Source organism: Antedon bifida, chromosome 2 (genome assembly GCF_963402885.1).
Source record: "Antedon bifida chromosome 2, ecAntBifi1.1, whole genome shotgun sequence".
Lineage (NCBI taxonomy): Eukaryota > Metazoa > Echinodermata > Crinoidea > Comatulida > Antedonidae > Antedon > Antedon bifida.
In genome coordinates, this window is record NC_136227.1 from 31902890 (window position 1) to 31925165 (window position 22276).

At 33.5% G+C, this 22276-nt stretch overlaps 1 protein-coding gene and 1 long non-coding RNA gene across 2 annotated transcripts; one reads left to right on the forward strand and one right to left on the reverse strand.

Annotated features, from left to right (window-relative positions):
• The first annotated feature begins 264 nt into the window (after positions 1 to 264).
• On the forward strand, positions 265 to 2885 carry LOC144836238 (DNA-directed RNA polymerase II subunit RPB11-a). Its single transcript, XM_078691489.1, has 4 exons — positions 265 to 397; positions 871 to 960; positions 1600 to 1774; positions 2102 to 2885. Exons 1-4 carry the CDS (start codon positions 345 to 347, stop codon positions 2132 to 2134), a joined length of 351 nt encoding a protein of 116 aa, XP_078547615.1. The 5' UTR covers positions 265 to 344; the 3' UTR covers positions 2135 to 2885.
• An 11439-nt stretch (positions 2886 to 14324) lies between these two features.
• LOC144836239 (uncharacterized) lies at positions 14325 to 16330 on the reverse strand. The gene is made up of 3 exons (XR_013611155.1): positions 16244 to 16330; positions 15800 to 15959; positions 14325 to 15641 (listed from the first exon to the last, which is right to left on the reverse strand). It is a non-coding gene; the product is annotated as an uncharacterized LOC144836239 (long non-coding RNA).
• Between the last annotated feature and the right edge of the window lie 5946 nt (positions 16331 to 22276).

Consider the following 22276-nt stretch of genomic DNA (forward strand, 5'->3'; position numbering starts at 1 on the left):
TTCTAATCCATTTTTAATTCAAGCAATTTAGTGTTATAAAAATGATTTCCCGTCTAGACAATTTTAAATTTCGAAAGTATTGTTTGTTATTGTATTTTGTTTTTTGGTATTGTTTTTTACTGTATTATTTTTTGTTAAATATTTGCTAAATAGCCAAAGACTATAAATCGAACTATTTGCCACTCCTCAGATCACACTCTCGTCCCCACCCAATTATTTTCCTGAGTACGTGCCCCGGGAACCAGCACACATTATGAGGGCGCTGGATTATTTCACGTTTTTGACGAATCCATATCGAAGTAGTTTCCTAATAATAAAACAAAAATTTAATTAAAAAATATACAATGAATGCACCTCCAACATTTGAGTCGTTTATTCTGTTCGAAGGAGAAAAAAAGTAAGTGTTTCAAATAGTACATTTATTAAAATTCTAGTTAGTTAAAGCCTAAGCTAGGCGTAGTGGTAGGCCTAAACTGAAACAACAAGCCAGACATTCACATCAGTCGCGGTTGCGTTGTGGTAATTGTGCATGTGGAGTCGGCCTAGAGCCTAGGAATATTAGAAAGTATTTTTTTGTCAACTGCAACTACTTACTATCCCTAAAGGCTAGATAATTAAAGTTTAACAGTCTATAGACTAGACCTGGGCTATTGATTGGCCTATTTAATAATATAATATTGTTATTTATTAAGAATGTTTTAGTTTAGGTAGACTAAACAACAGTAGCTAGGCCTTAGGCCTATACTTAATAATAACTACTGTATATTTATTAAATATTTGTTTTTAGTACATATGCCTACTACTATATAAATTAAGTAGTAAAACTAGGCCTAGTATGTAATAATATTATAAAATGATTATTTTTGGCAGGATAACAATTGAAAAGGACACCAAAGTACCAAATGCTGCAATATTCACAGTAAACAAAGAAGATCATACTTTAGGCAACATGCTCCGACAGTAAGTTAAATGAGAGAAGAGTGAAATTATTAATTGTCACAGGTTAAATGAAATATACAGAATAACACAATACTTGGCAGATATGCTGCTCTGTAAATAATGGAATATGAACTATATAGTATTAATAGAACCCCTATTATTAATACCCAACAAAGTGTCCCCCACAATAATTTCAGCGTCAAATGATGTCCTTTCATATAATGTATTATGCACTTGTCAATTGTATGACCCACTATACGACCCCCTGGAGAGGTGCGTCGTGGGTGCATCATTTACAAACAATTACTGATGCAGGGGTGCGTCAAAAAACTTAGATGGTACGTCATATCTATGAACAATGGTGTGTCAATATCCATCAACAATGGTGTGTCAATATCCATCAACAATGGTGTGTCAATATCCATCAACAATGGTGTGTCAATATCCATCACTTTACCACCCACCATATCATAAACAACATGGTCATGGTGCGTCAAAATGGGTGCGTCATTGTCACCTAAAGTTAAGTCACATTTTTGACGTACATGTGCGTCATAGTATTCATAAGGTATGATGCACATCGGACAAATGACGCACCTCTCCAGGAGGTCGTATAGTGGGTTATGCAATTGACAAGTGCATTATGTTTGTATTTTTAAGACAGCTACTAAAAGACCCACAGGTACTGTTTGCTGGTTACAAGGTTCCTCATCCTCTAGAACACAAGTTTGTTTTGCGAGTACAAACAAGCAATGACTACAGCCCACAAGAGGCTTTTACCAATGCCATCACTGATCTTATTAGTGAGGTCTCTCTCCTGGAAGAGAGGTTTAAGGTTCGTCATTGAAACTTATTCTTTAATTTACTCCTTATGGAATAGTCTTCCATAATCAATCTACAATGCCAATTCTATTGACATCTTCAAACAGTTTTTTTCTGAAAACCCATCTCTTTCACATAAAATGACGTAAATGTTTCCACCTTGTTGAGTCTTGTGGTCATAGCGCTTTTATTTTTTTAAACATTTATTTTGGTTAAGCGCTATACAAAAGACAGTTATTATGGTTTGGTGGGTGGGCTATTAACTATTACACATATAGTTTTACTATTAATTTTTGTATAGCCTGTCAAACCTGAATGAAGTTTGTTTTATTTTCACTAGGTTTGTGTCAAAGAAAAACAGGAAGGCTTTTAATGAAGATTAAAATTACAGAATGGACAATTAAAATATGAAAACTGAAATAAACATGTAATCCTAATGATTGGTGAAAAAGATGCAAGGCGGTATAATACATTACATATTGCATTTTGTTAATCAATTGGAAGAATTTAGGTGGTAAACCCTGACTCATGCAGTAACAGCCACAGCCAGGGAGTTGTCTATTTTGTGTGGTCATTTGAGGGAGATTGCCTATTGTGAGTGGTCATTTGAGGGATTTGCCTATTTTTAGTGGTCATTTGAGGTAGTTTCATATTTACAGACATGAGTGAGGGAAGATGAAAACCCTTTGTCAGGTTGTACATAAAAGGAAGAAAGAAGTTTATTACAGACATTACATTTTCTTGCAAACACGTATGCAAGGCATGATGAATTATTTATCATAGAGTAGAACCCCTATTAATAAGGGGACACAAAATGTCCACCTAGTAGAGGTGTCCTCTAAATAAGGTTTGTCTGTAACAAATTATGTTTCCCCTCAATCATTTCAAGTGTCCCCTTGTTGTGGGGTTCTACTATATCGTTACATATGATTGTATGTGTGTATTTGCATGCATATCATTATTGAACATTTACATAAATATTAAAATTTAGTACTTTATTGTAATTTATTCGCATTGATTTCTTAATTTTTTATACAAAAAGAAACTTTTATCATGAGAAATTGTTTTCTTGTCACATTGTAAAATGTAAATACATTTTGAATAAAAACTTTTAAAACAAAGTATTTTTTCTGTTGCTATATAATTTATTGTGTATTTGTTCATCGACTAAAATATTATTTTAAGTTTGTTTGAATGATTGGTTGCAAGTCCTCTTGAGGGCGCTGTGCAATGGGTTTTTTTTTCTCTCGATATATGTAAACATTTATTATAAAAAGAAAGAAGAGCAGAGATAATATATAAAAATATGAATAAATAATATTACAGTACTTTTTTAAAAACCTTTATTTATGGTATTAGTCAACGTTTTACATCAGGTATTATACTAGCTCAGCATTGCCTCCCTACTTTTATAATGGAAGAGTCAATAAACACCGCAAAACTCACGCTGGTGGTTTTGAAACAAACAAGTGTTTTTAAACTACTCATATATAAAAACACAAACCTTATTCTAAAATATATTTACAAATTACAAATAAGTAATCAACTCTTATCTCTCGTACAAAAATAAAATGTTTTGGACTGGTCGTTCTGGAGTAAATACAATTTTAGTTTAGAGTCTAAATTAGACGAACTCGCGAATGGTTCGATGACTTTTGAAATTTTCCTCTATCCTTTTTCGGTCAAGCCAAGTCACTGTCTCACTCTGAACCAATCAAATTACTTTTAGGTTATTAGAAAGCTTGATTGGTCAGTTATTGCATAGTGAAACAGCCATCGTAATCGGACAATCATATCAGAAGTTAGAGACGATTTTGTAACAACCCTATCTAAAGAGTTTATAAACAGGCCTATACTTAAACCATAGGACGATTTTAAATGGTATTACTTTAAAAAATCCCTCCAACGACGTTTTAAGAAATTACAAATTAAAAATAACATGAGGTTGTAGGTTATTAATTAAGGAGAGCGTTGCAAAAATAGCCATAAGAATCGGTCAAATATTTTTTGAAATACACTAAAAAACTACCGTAAAATGGCTGTTCTTCATCGATTTCGTGCCGTTTAGCGCTTTCCTCACATTTTTAACATGTTTTTATTTTTTGCTTTCTTTTCTTATGAAGTAGGCCTAAGTAAATTAATTGCATCGTTTTGTACGATTAATTTTAATCTTAAGTAACAAGCTACTTTTGTTACAATGTTTGCTGAAAAAACAAATACAAGTTGGATAATGTCAAAATAAAAACGTAACCGTAACAAATTGAGTGCGATAGTAGAAGTCAATTATGCGATCGTTCAGTCCTAGATGTGTGATTTGTGTGATGGGACAGAAGTGGGGGATCAATAGAACTGACTACGTGCAGCTTACAGACAAATTGATGCATTTGGCCTACTAAAAGATAACATGTTATTTATTCAGTGATTATCTATTTTATTCAAACAATATCACGTCAGGTATGAATGTCATACTTTGCTTGTGACCAGCACAGCGCCCTCTGTGTATCGGATGTACCTGGATATAGCTCGTGATTGAGCTCATTCGACCGCCGAGTTTTGAATAGGCTATGTTAGAAAGCGAACGATATCTAATAAGCTAACCTAAATATCAATATTATTTGTTGGCATAGGCCTACTGACACACACATTATAAATAATATTATATACAATTACGGATTAATTACACTGTAAAACGGGTTTGATTCTAGCTTGATACATGTTTAACTTTGACAGGTGTTTATTTCTAAACGTATAGCTTTGCCCACTTTTACAACACGTTTAGCCTGATACATGTTTTTTTGTTAAAGATGTATTGTCCCCCAAAAACATGAAAAATGAAGATTAATTGGTAATTTTGTAGTTTTAATAAAGTGAATCACTTCCGTAGAAAAAAAACCGGAAAAAAATAATGATTTCACTTATAAAATAACATGATAAATGGTTAAATTCAACCAAAAATCCATTGGCTGGCAGCCAATTTGACCATTTTTTGCTTTAATTTCCAATTTTTCAGGTAAATAAATTTTTTTTCGATCCAATTTTTGGTCGAAGTCAATAACTATTATGTGACATTAAAATGGCATATTCAACAAAAAAAAATTATTTTTCAGGGGGACAATACATCTTTAATTAAAAGTCTTCTTTTCTCAAAGTAGAGTAAATTAAATGCATCGTTCTGTACGAGTAATATATTTATTGTACAACAATATACATTATTACTTTTGTTACAACGTTTTGCAGACAAAATGAATACAAATTTGAATGTTTTTCGATTAAATACTTATGTATGCTATGTTATTCCTTCCAAATAAGTAAAACTTTACAAATTGAGTCTAACACCAGGAATATACTGTAGTTGTGATTGTGTGATGGGACAGAAATGGGGGATCAATAGAACTGACTACGTGCAGGCCTCAGTCATACAATGGTGCATTTGGCCTACTAAAAGATAACATGTTATTTATTCAGTGATTATCTATTTTATTCAAACAATATTACGTCAGGTATTATAAATGTAACCTTTGGTCATATTTTGCTCGTAACCAGCACAACGCCCTGTGTATCTATATACCTGGATATACCTCGTGATTTAGCTCATTCGTTCCTCAGCTTTCATGGCAATAACTGCTGAAGCTCGGTATCACTTAACTACAGACAAAACATAGTTTTGCTTTGCCTAAAGAGTGGGACTCAACACCGAAAGTGTAATATCATCGCCGCATGAGTGGTACACTGCATTATCATTGTCCAATCAAAAGAAACTGTAAAGAATTGTAAAGCAAATCTGGGAACTGAGTTAAGAAAACTGTTCACTCAGATAGCAGAAGACGTCACCGTCTCTACCAGATAGCAGAAGACGTCACCGTCTCTACCAGATAGCAGAAGACGTCACCGTCTCTACCAGATAGCAGAAGACGTCACCGTCTCTACCAGATAGCAGAAGACGTCACCGTCTCTACCAGATAGCAGAAGACGTCACCGTCTCTACCAGATAGCAGAAGACGTCACCGTCTCTACCAGATATCAGAAGACGTCACCGTCTCTACCAGATAGCAGAAGACGTCACCGTCTCTACCAGATAGCAGAAGACGTCACCGTCTCTACCAGATAGCAGAAGACGTCACCGTCTCTACCAGATAGCAGAAGACGTCACCGTCTCTACCAGATAGCAGAAGACGTCACCGTTAAAAACCGTGAGTTACATATAAAAATTGAAATAATAATATTACCATTAGTATATTACTTGCATTGGTTCTTATAGTTACAGCGCATTCGTTGATAGATCTTGGCGATACAGTACATGACGTCACATAATTGATGGAAAAATCCTGCTTACTATATTTATTTTTGTTGCATCGCGTCGCGGTCACTATAATGATGTTCCGGAAAGTAGGCGTTGTAGGTAGGTCTAACCCTCGTGTTTTTAAACCGAACTTTAGTCGTAGTTCAAACTTCGACTTCAAAAATTGCTAGTTCCAGCTATTACTTCAAATTCGATTCATAGAAGTAGTCGAATTTTGCAGTTCGACTTAATGAAATCGAGCTTTTATAGTCTATTTTGTTACAACTACTACTTTTTAAGCATCAGGACAATTAGTATTAGCCTATACATGAATAATAATTTTAATTGTTTATTATTGGAACAAGATCAGTATTAATTTAACAACAAACAAAAACTTCAAAATGTGTAAAGGAACCATGGCGTAACTTTCATATTTTCTTGGCCTCCAACAAAGTATGATCGCGACGAATCACGCACTTCATAGCGTGACTTCTTCTGGTCAAATTTCAATAACATTTTATGCATTTATGCCCTCTACGGCGAATAAGTTACTAGCTTTTATGAACGTTATAACACTTGACCTACTTAATTTTTTCAAAATATTTTGGTATGGATCGATGACCCTTGACCTACTCTACCATTTGCGATCCTACTTCCACAATCTTTTTGTATCTATGCTCTCTACGGCGAATAAGTAACTAACTTTACAAACGTTATAACAATTGACCTACTTAACTTTTTTCTAAATATTTTGGTATGGATCGATGACCCTTGACCTACTCTACCATTTGCCATCCTAGTTCCGCGAACTTTTATGCGTCTACGCCCTCTACGGCGACTAAGTAACTAGCTTTACAAACTTTATAACACTTGACCTACTTAATATTTTCAACGCTAGAAATCAAATGTTCGCGCTGTCGTGATCGTTTTCAAACGATTGTCGTTGAACTTTTAACGATCAACGATGATAGCGTCGAATAACGTCAACTGGAAAACAGGGTTTATACTAAAGACAAACATTCTTTTAACATTATAATTTAGTTTGAGTTACACTTGTTTTTTTTTTAAACAGACCTCAAAAATGTACAAAAAAGGTGAAAAACATCATCGCATTGTAAAAATTAAAGATTTTTTTTCACAAACTGCAATGACCTAATTTTGTGAACCATTTGATTGGTCATTTTTAACTATCGTAACGTTGAAGTTTAACTCGGTTGCAGATTTCAACGATTTTTAACGTTGATTTTTACCACATTTTCCTGTAAAAATGTTTGTGCACTAATTTGTTGATTGTTGATATCCAATAAATTAAAAAAGCAAACATTATATTATATGAATCAGTCGTTTTATTTTCATATTTACAGGTCAAGACGAAGCTGGGTATGGAGATATTGTACATTTTTGGTCGAACCGAATAAAACATAAAAATGTGAGCATTTTCTATAAGACATTTTTTAATCAAATAATGGTCTATTAGGCTTCTTAATAACATTCTGGCATTGTGTACAATTCAATATATGAATATGTAAGAATGGATTGGGCCATATAAGGAACTAATTCACTCTTTCTGGTATAATCTAAAGCTTTTCTGTTTGAGTGGGTTAGTCAAAGATGGCGTCTCGAAGGCATATTCATATTTTATTTTAAAAAAAGAAGATTTGTTTAAAAACTAGCATGCTATCGAAGTTGCTAAAATCAGGAAGAAGATAAGAAGGAAAATTTGATAAAATTAAATTTCATTTAGATTGAAAAAAAAAAGATTTTTTTATAAATTGTTTTACAGTTTCAAAATGGATGAAAATATTGTTGAATTCCAAACATTTCTGAGAGAACTTAGTGAATACTATGCTGGTGTAAAGATGCAATGGCTGAAAATGCTTCTATTTGGTATTATACCCATTGGACTTCTTGTTGGTGAAAAATCAGCCCTAGATTTATTTAATCAACTTACAGACAGTGGATCTATTTCCAAAACGGATGTGAAGCTGTTGTCGGACATTGCTGAAGTAACCATGATGGCCTCAGCAACAAAACGCATAGACAAATATAAGAACACTATCCAAAGTAGCGATACAGCAGGTGTAGGATTAACAGCATATCGCAGAGCAATGTTTAATATGCTAACTAACATTGACAACGACGATTTGATGACGGTTATTGGTTTCTACAAACTGAGTGCCTACAACTATAACAATATATGGGATGTTGTATATCACATTGAGAAAGCCGGACGCTTGAATTCAAAAGACGACCGTGACACTTTTGCAAAGCTTTTAAACCAACATGCACAAAGTTTTCTAAAAGGTAGATCGTCACATTATTATACATAATACACTTACTTGAGATCATTTAAATAGAACCTAATTAATTACGTAATTTTGAAATGTGTATTTAACTATATAACGAAGTTTATCAGTTATAATATTATTATAAAAGGGTTTTTTAAAATATTTGATTTACATATTTTTAGGTAGAATAATTGTATTTTCATTTGTTGTTCTTATTATTATTCTATTATTAAAACAGGTCACGTGGCAACCAGAAATGAAGAACAAGGAATTCCAAAAGAGGGTAAATCAGAAACAGGTTTGTTGCTTTCAGAATAATATTTAAACAAAATCCTTTTTGATTTCCAATCCTGACCACATGTACAACGATATAATAATTAGGAAGCTTCATTGTTTTAAAAACGAAATGTTGTTAACATCATAATAAGTAAGACTCATCATATTACACATATTATTATTTTTTGAGATCCAATAAGCTTAATTCTAATCCGGATTACACAGTTTGTTTACTGAATACAAATAAAAATAGGTCAACTTAAAAGTTAGATTTTCAGAGTAGGCCCTAAATAATATAATTTATTAGGACTGCACTTCAGTTGCACGGGTACGATTTCGGGGTTGTATCTTTGATTTTTAAATAGGAGATGGGGCTCAGACACGAAGTATAGCCACATAGCGCGGCCACCATATTATTTTCAGAGGCCAAGTTACTCGTTAACGGACAGTCATATGGACATACCTTTTGCATTAAAACGTTAGCCTATCGTAAAGGCTGTTTTGGACTTGCATGTTTGTACTGTTGAGCAAAAAGAGCTAAGGCTATGTTGAAAAGAAATACCTTTAAAATTTGTGGAGGTCAAATTTTACCTCCATGATTTATTTTGGGAGGTCAGTTGCCCTCCTTGAAATACATTTCTACAAAAACCACGAAACTACTTAAACAATGTGAACTTCACAACAAGTTACAATTACGTTCTTACCAACTAGACCTACAGTATATAATCTCTTTTGAAAAAACACCTGTTTCTCTCTCTCTGATTTTATTTCTTGTTATCCTTCTTTCATTGTTGGCATTCTGTATATTTATATATATATTTTTTTTATATCTTTGTTAATTTTGTGTTTTTATACTTTATTTTGTATTTACTGTTTGTATTGTTTGAGGGTCCCTAATGATCAGCTGATGCTGGATGGACCACCCTCATAAAATATTGTTGAAATAAAAATAAAATAAAATAGACAACCGTTACAATAATCAGAAATCTGTGCAGGTTCCCTCATCATAAATATTGCACACTCTGAATGCTCTCGGCGGTACATGACACATTGATAATGGAGCGGAATTAAGAATTTTACAACTGTAACTGGCAAGAAATGATTTCGGAGGATTTTATTACTTTTAATACATAACACTAAAACTTAGAATATCTTAATTTTTCAGACTTGTGATAAGTTTATTTTTCTGTTTGCTGCCCTCTATTGTCAGGCCTTCCGATGGATTAAAATCAGAGCCATATATATAAAGAGTTACGACATTGGATTATAGTCACGTGATATGCAGATCAATTTGTGTCAAACTTGTCTTCGTTAATAATGCATGTAAAGTATATGGCTCTGATTAAAATAATGTGTTTGCGCCCTCTATAATTCCGCCTATACTACAATTCAATGAAAAAACGAAAGTTGCAACAATAACTTCATTAACCATAGGCCTAAAGTGTGATTAAAGTTTCTGATACTGGCGAAAAAATAAACAACAATAATATATACAAGGGAAAATTTAAAAGTGAATACTTGGCCTAATACTACATTTCTGTAACAATCAAACATTCTTAATGCATTAAAAACATGAGATGAGTAGTAGTAAATAGTACGGTCTTTATTTAAATTTATATTTAATTTTACTTTCTATGGTGGACCAGGGATTCCAAAATAAAAGATTGAATGAATAATAAAATCACATCGTCTTACTTTAATTTTGCTCATTTAATCATAATTAATTTGAAAATAAAATGTCTTCATAAACAATTGATGAGATTTTGTAATTCACCGTAATATTTCATGCTAATATGTACTTTAGTTACAATCACCTTAGTTCAAAATAAAATTTCGTTCTGATTAATGCTATATTCTGTTTCCCGCCCTTTTATTTTCATGGATACATAATTAAGACATATTAAACAATTCATAAAATGGTGGATAATCATAAATAAATGTGATTATGACGTAGATAATTGTGAATTAAGTTTCTATCATAAACATCTTGCGCAACAAATAGCCTTTTAACATAATAACATACATGCATGGTATTTAAAAATAATTTTTAAAACAACATGTCACACCCTGAGTCGTGTATTCTCTTTTCACGAAAGACCAAAGAATAGAAACGTAAAATCAATTAAATTTAATATTACAAACGTGTATTTCAAACAGCAGCTCCACGATAATTACCAGCTAATTTTAATTTAGGATAAATGGCAAGGTTTTAAATTAAATTAATTCGTACACGAGTGCAATATTTCAATTTTGAATAAAAGCAAATTCATTTACAATTTTAACTTTTCCTATTAAAATTAATTGTCAAAACTATCACTTTGAACGCAATTTCTATTATTTCTGTTATTTGTTATTGCTTTCGTATTAAGAAAAAAAGTTGTACCGATATGCCTGAAAAATTTTTAATTTGTTATACTAGTAGAAAGTATTTGTAATACTTTTTTATTTTACCTACAAAAAAATAAATACATGCGTGTTACAAAGAATGTAGAAAAATCAGCTTTCATCATCAATGACCACATTAGCACTAGTACGTCACATCAGGTTTTACCATAAGCGGTGGATTGCTCTACATTTAAACGGTTGTTACGATTTGCTGGCTTACCCGAGTTTTATTTCTGATTGATAATAAATTGTGTTTGTCGCCCTCTATATTATTTACTTCGTTTACTACTTCAGCGCGGCTCTAGCACTATTTATTGTATTACAGTACTAGAAATTGCAAGGCCCTTATTAAATCAAATTTATTTATTTTACTAAAATATTGTTTTTGCCATTTTTCTTCGCATTTAGAAAAGATTGAAAAATATCTGCTTCAAAGACAAAAGAAATTGTGTAGCCAGGCCAGTAGATTTACACCAGCAACAATGCGTGATAGATACAATGTTGACATTTCGCAGATGTTCACTGATTTGGAACTACGCAAAGAAGCTAAAAATAATAAAGGAAGCAAACCAACAACATTAACAGAAGTGGTAGATGTTATCAAATCCACACCTGGATGTAGGGCTCTTATAGACGGAGAGGGTGGGATAGGTAAAACTACCTTATTAAGGCATTTATCATACAATTGGGCTACGGCTACTCAATCAATTAAATCATTTGAAGGTAAAATTGTATTTCTTTTAAGTGTACGGGATTTAGACGAAGATGATAAAGACATCATTGATTTCATTGTAAAGAAAATTGATATGACAGATACAGATCTCCCAAATGATCCACGGTTAATTAAGACATTCATAAACAAACATGACGATAAAGTTGTACTGCTTCTAGATGGGTTAGACGAATTGAGATTTAATAATCCAAGCGTAATTAGTCTGTTCAAAAAGAACAACCTAGCAAAAAGTACCGTGATACTTACTTCACGATCAGAAAGCATAGATGAATTCGTAAAAGAGAGTGACGTACATGTAAGAGTTAAGGGATTTAATGACGAGAGCATAGGAAAGTATATTGACAAACATTTTGAGTTTTTTGAAGAACCACAATTGGGAGAATCCCTTAAAAAGGAATTAGATATTTTCATACGCGATGGGTTGTATTGGCGAAAACGTAAGCATGAAGACGTATATTCAATGTGCAAAAATCCCATGCTGCTTTTTTCAATCTGTTTGCTATGGGAAGGCAGTCAAAGCCTTCCTACAGATAAAGCTGAACTTTTTAAAGAAATATTTCGTAATATTTTAAATCAGTTCAACAAACAAAAACAATTCGCCAAGCTTTCTAAATTTGAAGACACACCAGTAAAATACGTAAATGCTATGATTTTGTTGGGAAAATGTATGTATGATAGTTTGAAAGAAAATCACCTTTCAATAAACATGAAAGATTTGAATGATAAACATACGAATAACGATTTGGTTGATATGTCCGTGAAACTTGGATTTGTTTACGAAGACGCACCGATTTTAAAATCGAATTTTGATAACATTTATATGCCTCCTCACAAATTGATAGTAGAGTCATTGGTGGGATTTTACTTGTGCAAATTATGTGAAAGTGAAGGTATGGAGAATGAGTGCTCAGATGTACGAACATTACTTACACCATTGGATGATGATGAGTGGGAGGTGATACGAGAGAGTAAGCATTTATACAGAGCGAGAGAGTTTGCAACTGGTTTCCTTGGTGATAAAGCTGGCGGTTTCCTCAAGCACTGGGTTACAAATAGTTTGTCAACATATCGCGATCTGTTGAGAAATTTAAACTTTGTTAAAAAAGAACATAAAGATGATGTGGTAAATGAATTAATTAATCACATGACAAGCAAAGATTTAGAAATAAATAATCATTTGGATGATATATCTACCTCCATAAGAATGTTTATTGATTACATTAGTCCAGGTGTACAATGTGACGGGCATTTCATACGTCTAATTATGCAATTGTATTGTATGCCATATGATTCTGATAGTGTCGATGACTTTTGTGATAAGATGGCATTGGAGCGAAAGGGAAGAGTTATTGCACACATTTTAGGCATTGAAGATAAATGTTACGTTGTTTGGATTTGGAATCTATCACGTGATGTATTTAATGACTTTGTATCAGAATGTTCTCTCAAACAAGTTCAATTAGCATTACGTCATCTCGTTATCTGGGATAGTAAACTTCACAACATTGATGTTAATACATTATCTTCATTTCTCATTATGTGTCCTAAGCTGGAGTACCTTGACATGAGGCGTTGCAATCTATCAGCTGACGTCATTCGTCACGTGTCTGAAAAGTGTTCAATAAGAAATATTAGATTTATTCATCCATTATGTTTGATCATTAGTTAGTTTTCACTGATATGTCGTGAGGTGGTTTCCCGAATGATCGTAAAATCAAAACGGTACTGGGTATGACCAACTAGCGTTATTGTCACCGACTAGTCATCCATTCATAGAAGTACTGATGTAGTAGCCTACCTGTACGGTGACCATAGAATGTGACCCGAGGCATGACTAACTACGACTTTTAGTTGATAGAAGATTGAAAAAATTGTTAAGAAGAGTTGTACTGTATGTGGATGTTTATGAAATTATGTCAATAATGTTTACACACTAGGCCTAGGTATGTTACTTCTACTATATAACAAAACACATTTTTAAATCTCGCAACAAGCAGGTGTCAATTTTTAATATCGCAAATAATTGCATTTCTAAATAAAATTTGTATCAATATAAAACCGACATTTTATATATAAATCGTATAGTAGATTAAATCAATATGATAATCTAAAACATTAGCTTTTATAAAATGTTTTTAACATACTTACCTTCATCGACGGAGCGCGCGCGCGTACTTCCGCACGCGGCACACTAGCAACGGAAGTAATAATTATTAAGCTGTAGCATGCAGATAAACAAGAATGTTTGTTTCTTATTCATTATAATCTTTATAAGCTGTTCTGCCATATTTAATGACAATGATTCTTTTATAATAATGCAATGTTTTTTACTTGATATATTGTATAGAATTGGTTGTGCGTGTTTTAAAGTAATTATGTGATAGTATTATATTAAATGTAATTAGTACAACTTTTTATAATTAGGTTGGATGGTTAAATACTAAAAGTAAAGTGGTACAACTTGAAACTACAAAACATAACATTAACATATTAATGATGAAACGTAATTTGTTATCAAAAGCAGTTTTATTAAATGAAAACGTAATTAGAAATTATATTAACAAATAAACACATAATGAAGTGTCTTTGGCACAGTACAACAACAGAACAAAGTTGTAGTAGAATTTGTAAAACTAAAAATGACAAAAATCAAACAATGAAGACATTATATAATATAGTTTGATATCAATGTATTTTGCATTTAGTTTCATTGCTGTGTTTTTAAATATATTTTTTGATGTAGAAATATTTTTTCTATATGATGTAGAAATAGTGAAATATAATTCTGTATAAAATAAATTTAAAGTTGATAAGTTATGGATTACCATTTTTTTAATCACTATTTGTATTATATTAAAAGTTCTACATAAGATATACAGTCTTTGATTTTCTTTATGTTGTAAGAGTAATAACACTTGGTGTTAACAATAGATTAAACCTGAACACTGTGCTGACTTGTAATAACACTTGGTGTTAACAATAGTTTAAACCTGAACACTGTGCTGACTTGTAATAACACTTGGTGTTAACAATAGTTTAAACCTGGACACTGTGCTGACTTGTAATAACACTTGGTGTTAACAATAGTTTAAACCTGAACACTGTGCAGACTTATAATAACACTTGGTGTTAACAATAGTTTAAACCTGAACACTGTGCTGACTTGTAATAACACTTGGTGTTAACAATAGTTTAAACCTGAACACTATGCTGACTTGTAATAACACTTGGTGTTAACAATAGTTTAAACCTGAACACTGTGCTGACTTGTAATAACACTTGGTGTTAACAATAGATTAAACCTGAACACTGTGCTGACTTGTAATAACACTTGGTGTTAACAATAGTTTAAACCTGAACACTGTGCTGACTTGTAATAACACTTGGTGTTAACAATAGATTAAACCTGAACACTGTGCTGACTTGTTAATAACACTTGGTGTTAACAATAGTTTAAACCTGAACACTGTGCTGACTTGTTAATAACACTTGGTGTTAACAATAGTTTAAACCTGAACACTGTGCTGTGCAGAAAACAACAGTAACTACTTGCATAGAAATAAATGTCATAAATACCATTAACGATCCCAGATTTCAATTTGTGCAATATTGGGTATGTGAACCCAGTACTGTAGTGAATTTAAAGTCAGGAGCCATGGATTTGATGTTGATATCTTGATGGAGAATTGAATGAATATGCAGAGATCAAATTTGCAATAGATTGTTGAAGACAGGTTAGTTATCCTTCTCTAGCTGAGATCTTTAACTCCACGACATTCTCATCGCAGGATTCCAGAACCTTAAACGCTTCATTCTCCTTTACTGGAGTGATCAGTGGAGCGTAAAACTTTTAGTAGTTCCATGGGATCCATCACAGCTTTTGAGTCTCTCACCATAGTTTTACTACCTTTAAATTTACCTAAAAACAAAATAGGATAATGAATTTTTGAAATGAATGAGAACAATCAATGCCTAGAAGTTTGCATACTACTGTAGAAGTAAAACAATATGATTAATTTAACATATGAATAAACACCCCAGGAGGGTTTTTAGGGAGGTGTGAAAGACAAAACTGACCTTGATGAATGACCATCTTCTCCAGCTTCCTCTTTGCAGCTGCTCTCTCCACTATCTTCTGGTCAATGGTGTTAATGGTCACTAACCTGTACACAATCACTGGCTTTTCTTTACCAATTCTGTGGCATCTATCTTGGGCTTATAGATCTGACTATGGATTCTATAATACAACTATATATGCTACTTCACAATGTATTGAAAGTCACTACACTAAAACAAACATTACACCACAAGCTTGTGACTAATTATTATAACATGGGTTCAAGGATGTAGCCAATCAGACGCACTGAAATGAGTCACTAGTGCGCTCTTTATTTTTTCACTATCATGCACTTGAGTGCAAAAAGTGCGCAGCAAAAAAGCATATTGCACTCTGTGTGTAAATCGTATGGCAGATTATTGATCACGCTGTAATAAAATGTAGTAATTATTTATTTAACTTACCCAATCACTGTCATATATAATGACTGTGTCAGCTGTTGTCAAGTCGATGCCTAACCCACCAGCTTTTGTTAAAAGCAGAAAGATGAAATAATCAGGATCATTGCTGAAATTACTAATCTGAGAAGATAAGAAAACAATCTTCCACTTTTTTTAATAATTGAAAAACAAATTAACATGATTCATGGCTGCTATTATTATGAAAAAAAAAAAGTCCAACTGATATTATTGTATTAAAGATAGTTATCATTACTTGGACGTGTAAAAATGAAGACAAACACATTTGCCAACTGAATTAAGTTTTCTCTTTACTCTGGCGTATTCTTGAATGCTTACATGTTGTCTATCAGTAAAATCTTTCTTGCACTCATTCTAAAAAAAACACAGAAACGTAATAATACAGCATGCAGTAGGCCTCTAGTTGCTGCTAAAATCAGAATGTGAAATGTCTATATCAACTGGCCATTAATTGTGCATTAACTATAATTTACATTTACAAATTGGCAAAAACATAGTTTTTTCTTTATTCTGTATCCATGAGTGCTTACCTATCAACAGCCATCTAGACGACAGTAGTTCTGTCTCTGTACATGAAGGTATATCAATGTAGGTCTACATGGTCGTATTGGAGGTATTATAATAACTCCATGGATGGTCTGTAGGCCTATAGCAGCTGTAATCTTCACGTATGTCACGCACTGTCATCCTGCTGTGAGAAGATGAAGACAATTCTGATAAGACATTGAGGTCACCTACGTTAATTAGTCCTAGTAGTAGACTACTAAACTAGGCTAGCTAAAAGTAGAATTCACACTTCCCTCTCCTCCGACTCTCCGGAGTTGTTTGTGGGCTAGTGAAGCGCGGTCGGAGTGATCTGTATTCGGCCTAGGTAGGGGAGAAAAGAGTGGTGCACCCTGCTGGCTGGATGTGTGTGATAATTGTCACGTTAGTTAGGTGCCAGGCAGGCACCACCAGTAGGCCTACCGTAATACCAAAACAGAAAAACTATAAACAACCAGCTTACCTAAGTTTTGTGGCTCTTAGAAGAACAGGCTAGGCCTACACCTTTTATATTATTCATAAAGGCCGCGCTGTAACCACCTGCATGCTCTCTACTCGTTTTTTAAATAAAAAACCAAAGAGCGCCTTCAACGGACAATGAGACTGTACCAATTTTTGAAAAATAATTTATTTTATCAATTTAATATTTTATCACTATGTCGATATCAAAATATAACCAAATTCGTTTATTTTTAATAATAATAATAATTTTTATACAATTCAACAACAATTGTTTTGTAATATTGTCGGCGCAGTGACGATGCGATAATGAGGATGGTGCAAAGGTGCCAGTTTTAGCATAAAAACAATATCAAATATGTAAAAGGTATAAAATGATGAATGCCGACTTGACAAAGAAAGAAAATGGAAGAATATGAGAATTGTTTGAAGGTTTTCATGACGAAATCAAATATTATATAAAGTTTGCAGTACATACACCACGCGTATATATATAGTTCTGAAATGAATGAATTGTTAAGTTTCTCGACGTTTCAATCAAATAAATTATACTTTGATCGTCCTCAGGAGAATCAGAAAACACTACTCCTCACTCCTAAGGACGATCATGATATCTATGGATGGGACAATCAAAGCATAATATTGATCGAAACGGTAAGAAACTCACGTCAGTTCTTTTCAGAACTTGTACCGCAAACTTTATATAAATATGAGAATTCACAAATCATCAATAAACAATTCCTCACATCATCCTGACTACCTTATTACACACGTACCAATGCATTATGGGAAGGTCCAAATGCATTGATTAACAACGGGTAGTAACAAAATGCGAGGCAGCGAGGCACGCGAGGCAAGGAAGGCAAGCGAGGCAAGTCAGAAATTTATGCGAGGCATCGTTTTACCATCATCAAAAAATGCGAGGCATCATTATTTTTATCATTTCCCAAAATTGCGAGGCAGGAAATCACCGAAATTGAAGTAGCCTAGGCCCGCTAGTTCCCTTTTGCACCTGCCTTGTATTTTAACTCGAAATTTGTTAACCAACTTTATCCTGAATACCACACCTTAGAATTAGTAGGCCTACTTTAATGAAGAAAAATCACATAAAATTAACAATAAATCCGTTAAATATTTTGGTTTCTATGGAACGCCAAAGAGCAAAATTAATTAGAGGGCTAAACACTCAGTGGAATCCATATACTTAACGCATTATTTGGTGAAAATCACGTACAATTTCAATAGATTTTGTCACTGTCAGTAAGGAAAAATGTTTCTGTTGATACTGTACACGATTTCGTTAACCTTTTAAAGAATAAAATAGAACAATTCATCATAATATCTAGGATCTAGGACAATATTTAGGATCGATTATTATTCTTTGAAAACCGAACAACGTATCAGCAGTAACATATTACAGCATTTTTATTGACAAATTAAAAAATATATTGAAATTAAACGTGTTTTTCACCAATAAATACATGAGAAATTGACGCATTCCACTGAGTCCTCTATTATCGTTGCTCTTGTTGGTACATAGAAACATTGAATAAGTGAAATTCGCGAACAGTGTGTGAGAGAAACACGCCTGTAAAATCATTAATTTAAGGATTTATTTGTTACTTTTTACGTGATTCTTTCATTAATAAAGTACTCATGAGGCATACCGTACTTCTAAGGTGTGGTATTCACGCGATAAAGTTAGTTATCAACATTGGAGTCAAAATACAAGCGAAGGAAACTAGCGCCAGGTTTATTAGTTACGTACATGGACAACAATAAATAAATCGTTCGTAATATATCTAGCCTAATAAAACAGGAATAGTGTATCATTATTAATATTACACCAATTATTATTATATAAAAATTGATTAAATTATCTTCTACATAGGCCTCCAGGTTAGGGCTAAGCATAATTATTATCTAAAGTTTAATTTTAGGCCTAGTATTACGATTGTCGGACGTAAGTCTTTTTCACACGCGCTTCAGAATTCTCTCGCAATTTTTTTCTTTGCGGCATATCCCATGTTATTTGACCGGCATATCAGTTACGGTACCTTTTATTCACCGCCAGCTATTGAACTTGTCTTGGCCATCGCTGTTCACTTTATTTGCGAGAGAGTTACACGTGTTGACTTCCTAGAGAATGAAATGTCAAAAATGTCTTTGGCACGTTGCTGCTGAAACCACGTGCTGCAGGAGGGGAATCGCCACATGGCCGAATCCTCTCAGGGCAGAATCGTTCCGCTACCTGTTCAATAGCAAAGAGGAATTTTCCATCTTAGGTCTACCGGATCGAGGCGCGGGGGTGTGACAAAATATTATTTTCACTCTGCTATGTTCGAGAGACATGTTAAATTATTGTAAAGTGAACACGCTCGAAATGCCAACAAACATGGCAGTCAGTATATGAGTGTCGCTATAACAATTACGGTTTATCGAAAGTTAAGGAGTCGTTCAGATTTTTTAAATATGGCGCATAAGGATGCACAACTTTTGAACAGTTGGTCACTTTTGTAAAAGTAAAATTTGACACGATATGACTTGAATGAAAAAAAAAACAATCGTTACATAAAAATAAACAACATACACTAATCTATTTAGATTAGATTTAGACTATTTAGAATAATTGATTATTAGGCCTATATTAGAGAGGTTTCGCAACCTTACGAATACGATAACGAAAACGGATACGTCATACATTTGTGAAACTTTCGAGCTGATCCCCATTTCATATTCGTAAAGCGTATTCGTGTTGACGAATATCACCAGTCATATTCGTAACTACAAAACGAGTATAGTTTTTGATCTATTTTGCACATTTTGCATTTGAATTAGGAATGATTCATGATTATAATATAATTATAGATTTATTGAAAGTAATTTACTAAAGTAATTTACTAAAATGCCAGGTCAATTTAGATAAATAGCAGTTTTTAAAGTCCTCACTCGCTTTGATGTTACGCTAGGCCTAGGCAGCCAAGCACCAAGCAACACGTACCTGCGCTTCGCTCAAATTTACCGCAGTCATATTTTGGACGCGCCTCAATATTTCGTTGCCATGCGAAACAGATTTTTTTATGGCTTACGAACACGAATACGTGTGCGTGACGTATCCGTTTTCGTTATTGTATTCGTAAGATTGCGAAACCTCCCTAATATAGCATAATAGCACGTTAAGATATGAAATTGTAAACTATATGCCTCGCATGCCTATGCCTCGCACTTTTCGAAATGATATAATGATGCCTCGCACAAGTATTTGGCGTACCTCGCATACCTCGCTTGCCTCGCTGCCTCGCACTTTGTCAACACTCCCAGATTATGCTAGATTTTCTAAAATTGTGCCTAGCATAAATGCTAGATGCCAGATGGGTCAAAATAGATAGTTATTATCCTGTTATATTATAGGAGTGCAATCTGCCAGGGGGTACCTAATATTCTAGACAGTCCATAATATATCGCACTCCCTATAATAGATAGTTATTATCCTGTTATATTATAGGGGGTGCAATCTGTCACGGGGTACCTAATATTCTAGACAGTCCATAATATATTGCACCCCCTATAATAGATAGTTATTATCCTGTTATATAATAGGGGGTGCAATCTGTCACGGGGTACCTAATATTCTAGACAGTCCACAATATATTGCACCCCCTATAATAGATAGTTATTAACTGTTATATTATAGGGGGTGCCATCTGTCACGGGGTACCTAATATTCTAGACAGTTCATAATATATTGCACCCCCTATAATAGATAGTTATTAAATGTTATGTTATAGGGGGTGCCATCTGTCACGGGGTACCTAATATTCTAGACAGTCCATAATATATTGCACACTCTATAATAGATAGTTATTATCTTGTTATATTATAGGGGGTGCAATCTGTCACGGGGGTACATAATATTCTAGACAGTCCGTAATATATTGCACACCCTATAATAGATAGTTATTATCCTGTTATATTATAGGGGGTGCAATCTGTCACGGGGTACCTAATATTCTAGACAGTCCATAATTATATTGCACACCCTATAATAGATAGTTATTATCCTGTTATATTATAGTGGTGCAATCTGTCACGGGGTACCTAATATTCTAGACAGTCCATAATATATTGCACACCCTATAATAGATAGTTACTGTCCTGTTATATTATAGGGGTGCAATCTGTCACGGGGTACCTAATATTCTAGACAGTCCATAATAATATTGCACACCCTATAATAGATAGTTATTATCCTGTTATATTATAGGGGGTGCAATCTGTCACGGGGTACCTAATATTCTAGACAGTCCATAATAATATTGCACACCCTATAATAGATAGTTATTATCCTGTTATATTATAGGGGGTGCAATCTGTCATGGGGTACCTAATATTCTAGACAGTCCATAATAATATTGCAACCCCTATAATAGATAGTTATTATCCTGTTATATTATAGGGGGTGCAATCTGTCACGGGGTACCTAATATTCTAGACAGTCCATAATAATATTGCAACCCCTATAATAGATAGTTATTATCCTGTTATATTATAGGGGGTGCAATCTGTCACGGGGTACCTAATATTCTAGACAGTCCATAATAATATTGCAACCCCTATAATAGATAGTTATTATCCTGTTATATTATAAGGTGTGCAATCTGTCACGGGGTACCTAATATTCTAGGCAGTCCATAATAATATTGCAACCCCTATGATAGATAGTTATTATCCTGTTATATTACAGGGGGTGCCATCTGTCACGGGGTACCTAATATTCTAGACAGTCCATAATAATATTGCAACCCCTATAATAGATAGTTATTATCCTGTTATATTATAGGGGGTGCAATCTGTCACGGGGTACCTAATATTCTAGGCAGTCCATAATAATATTGCAACCCCTATAATAGATAGTTATTATCCTGTTATATTATAGGGGGTGCAATCTGTCACGGGGTACCTAATATTCTAGACAGTTCATAATAATATTGCAACCCCTATACTAGATAGTTATTA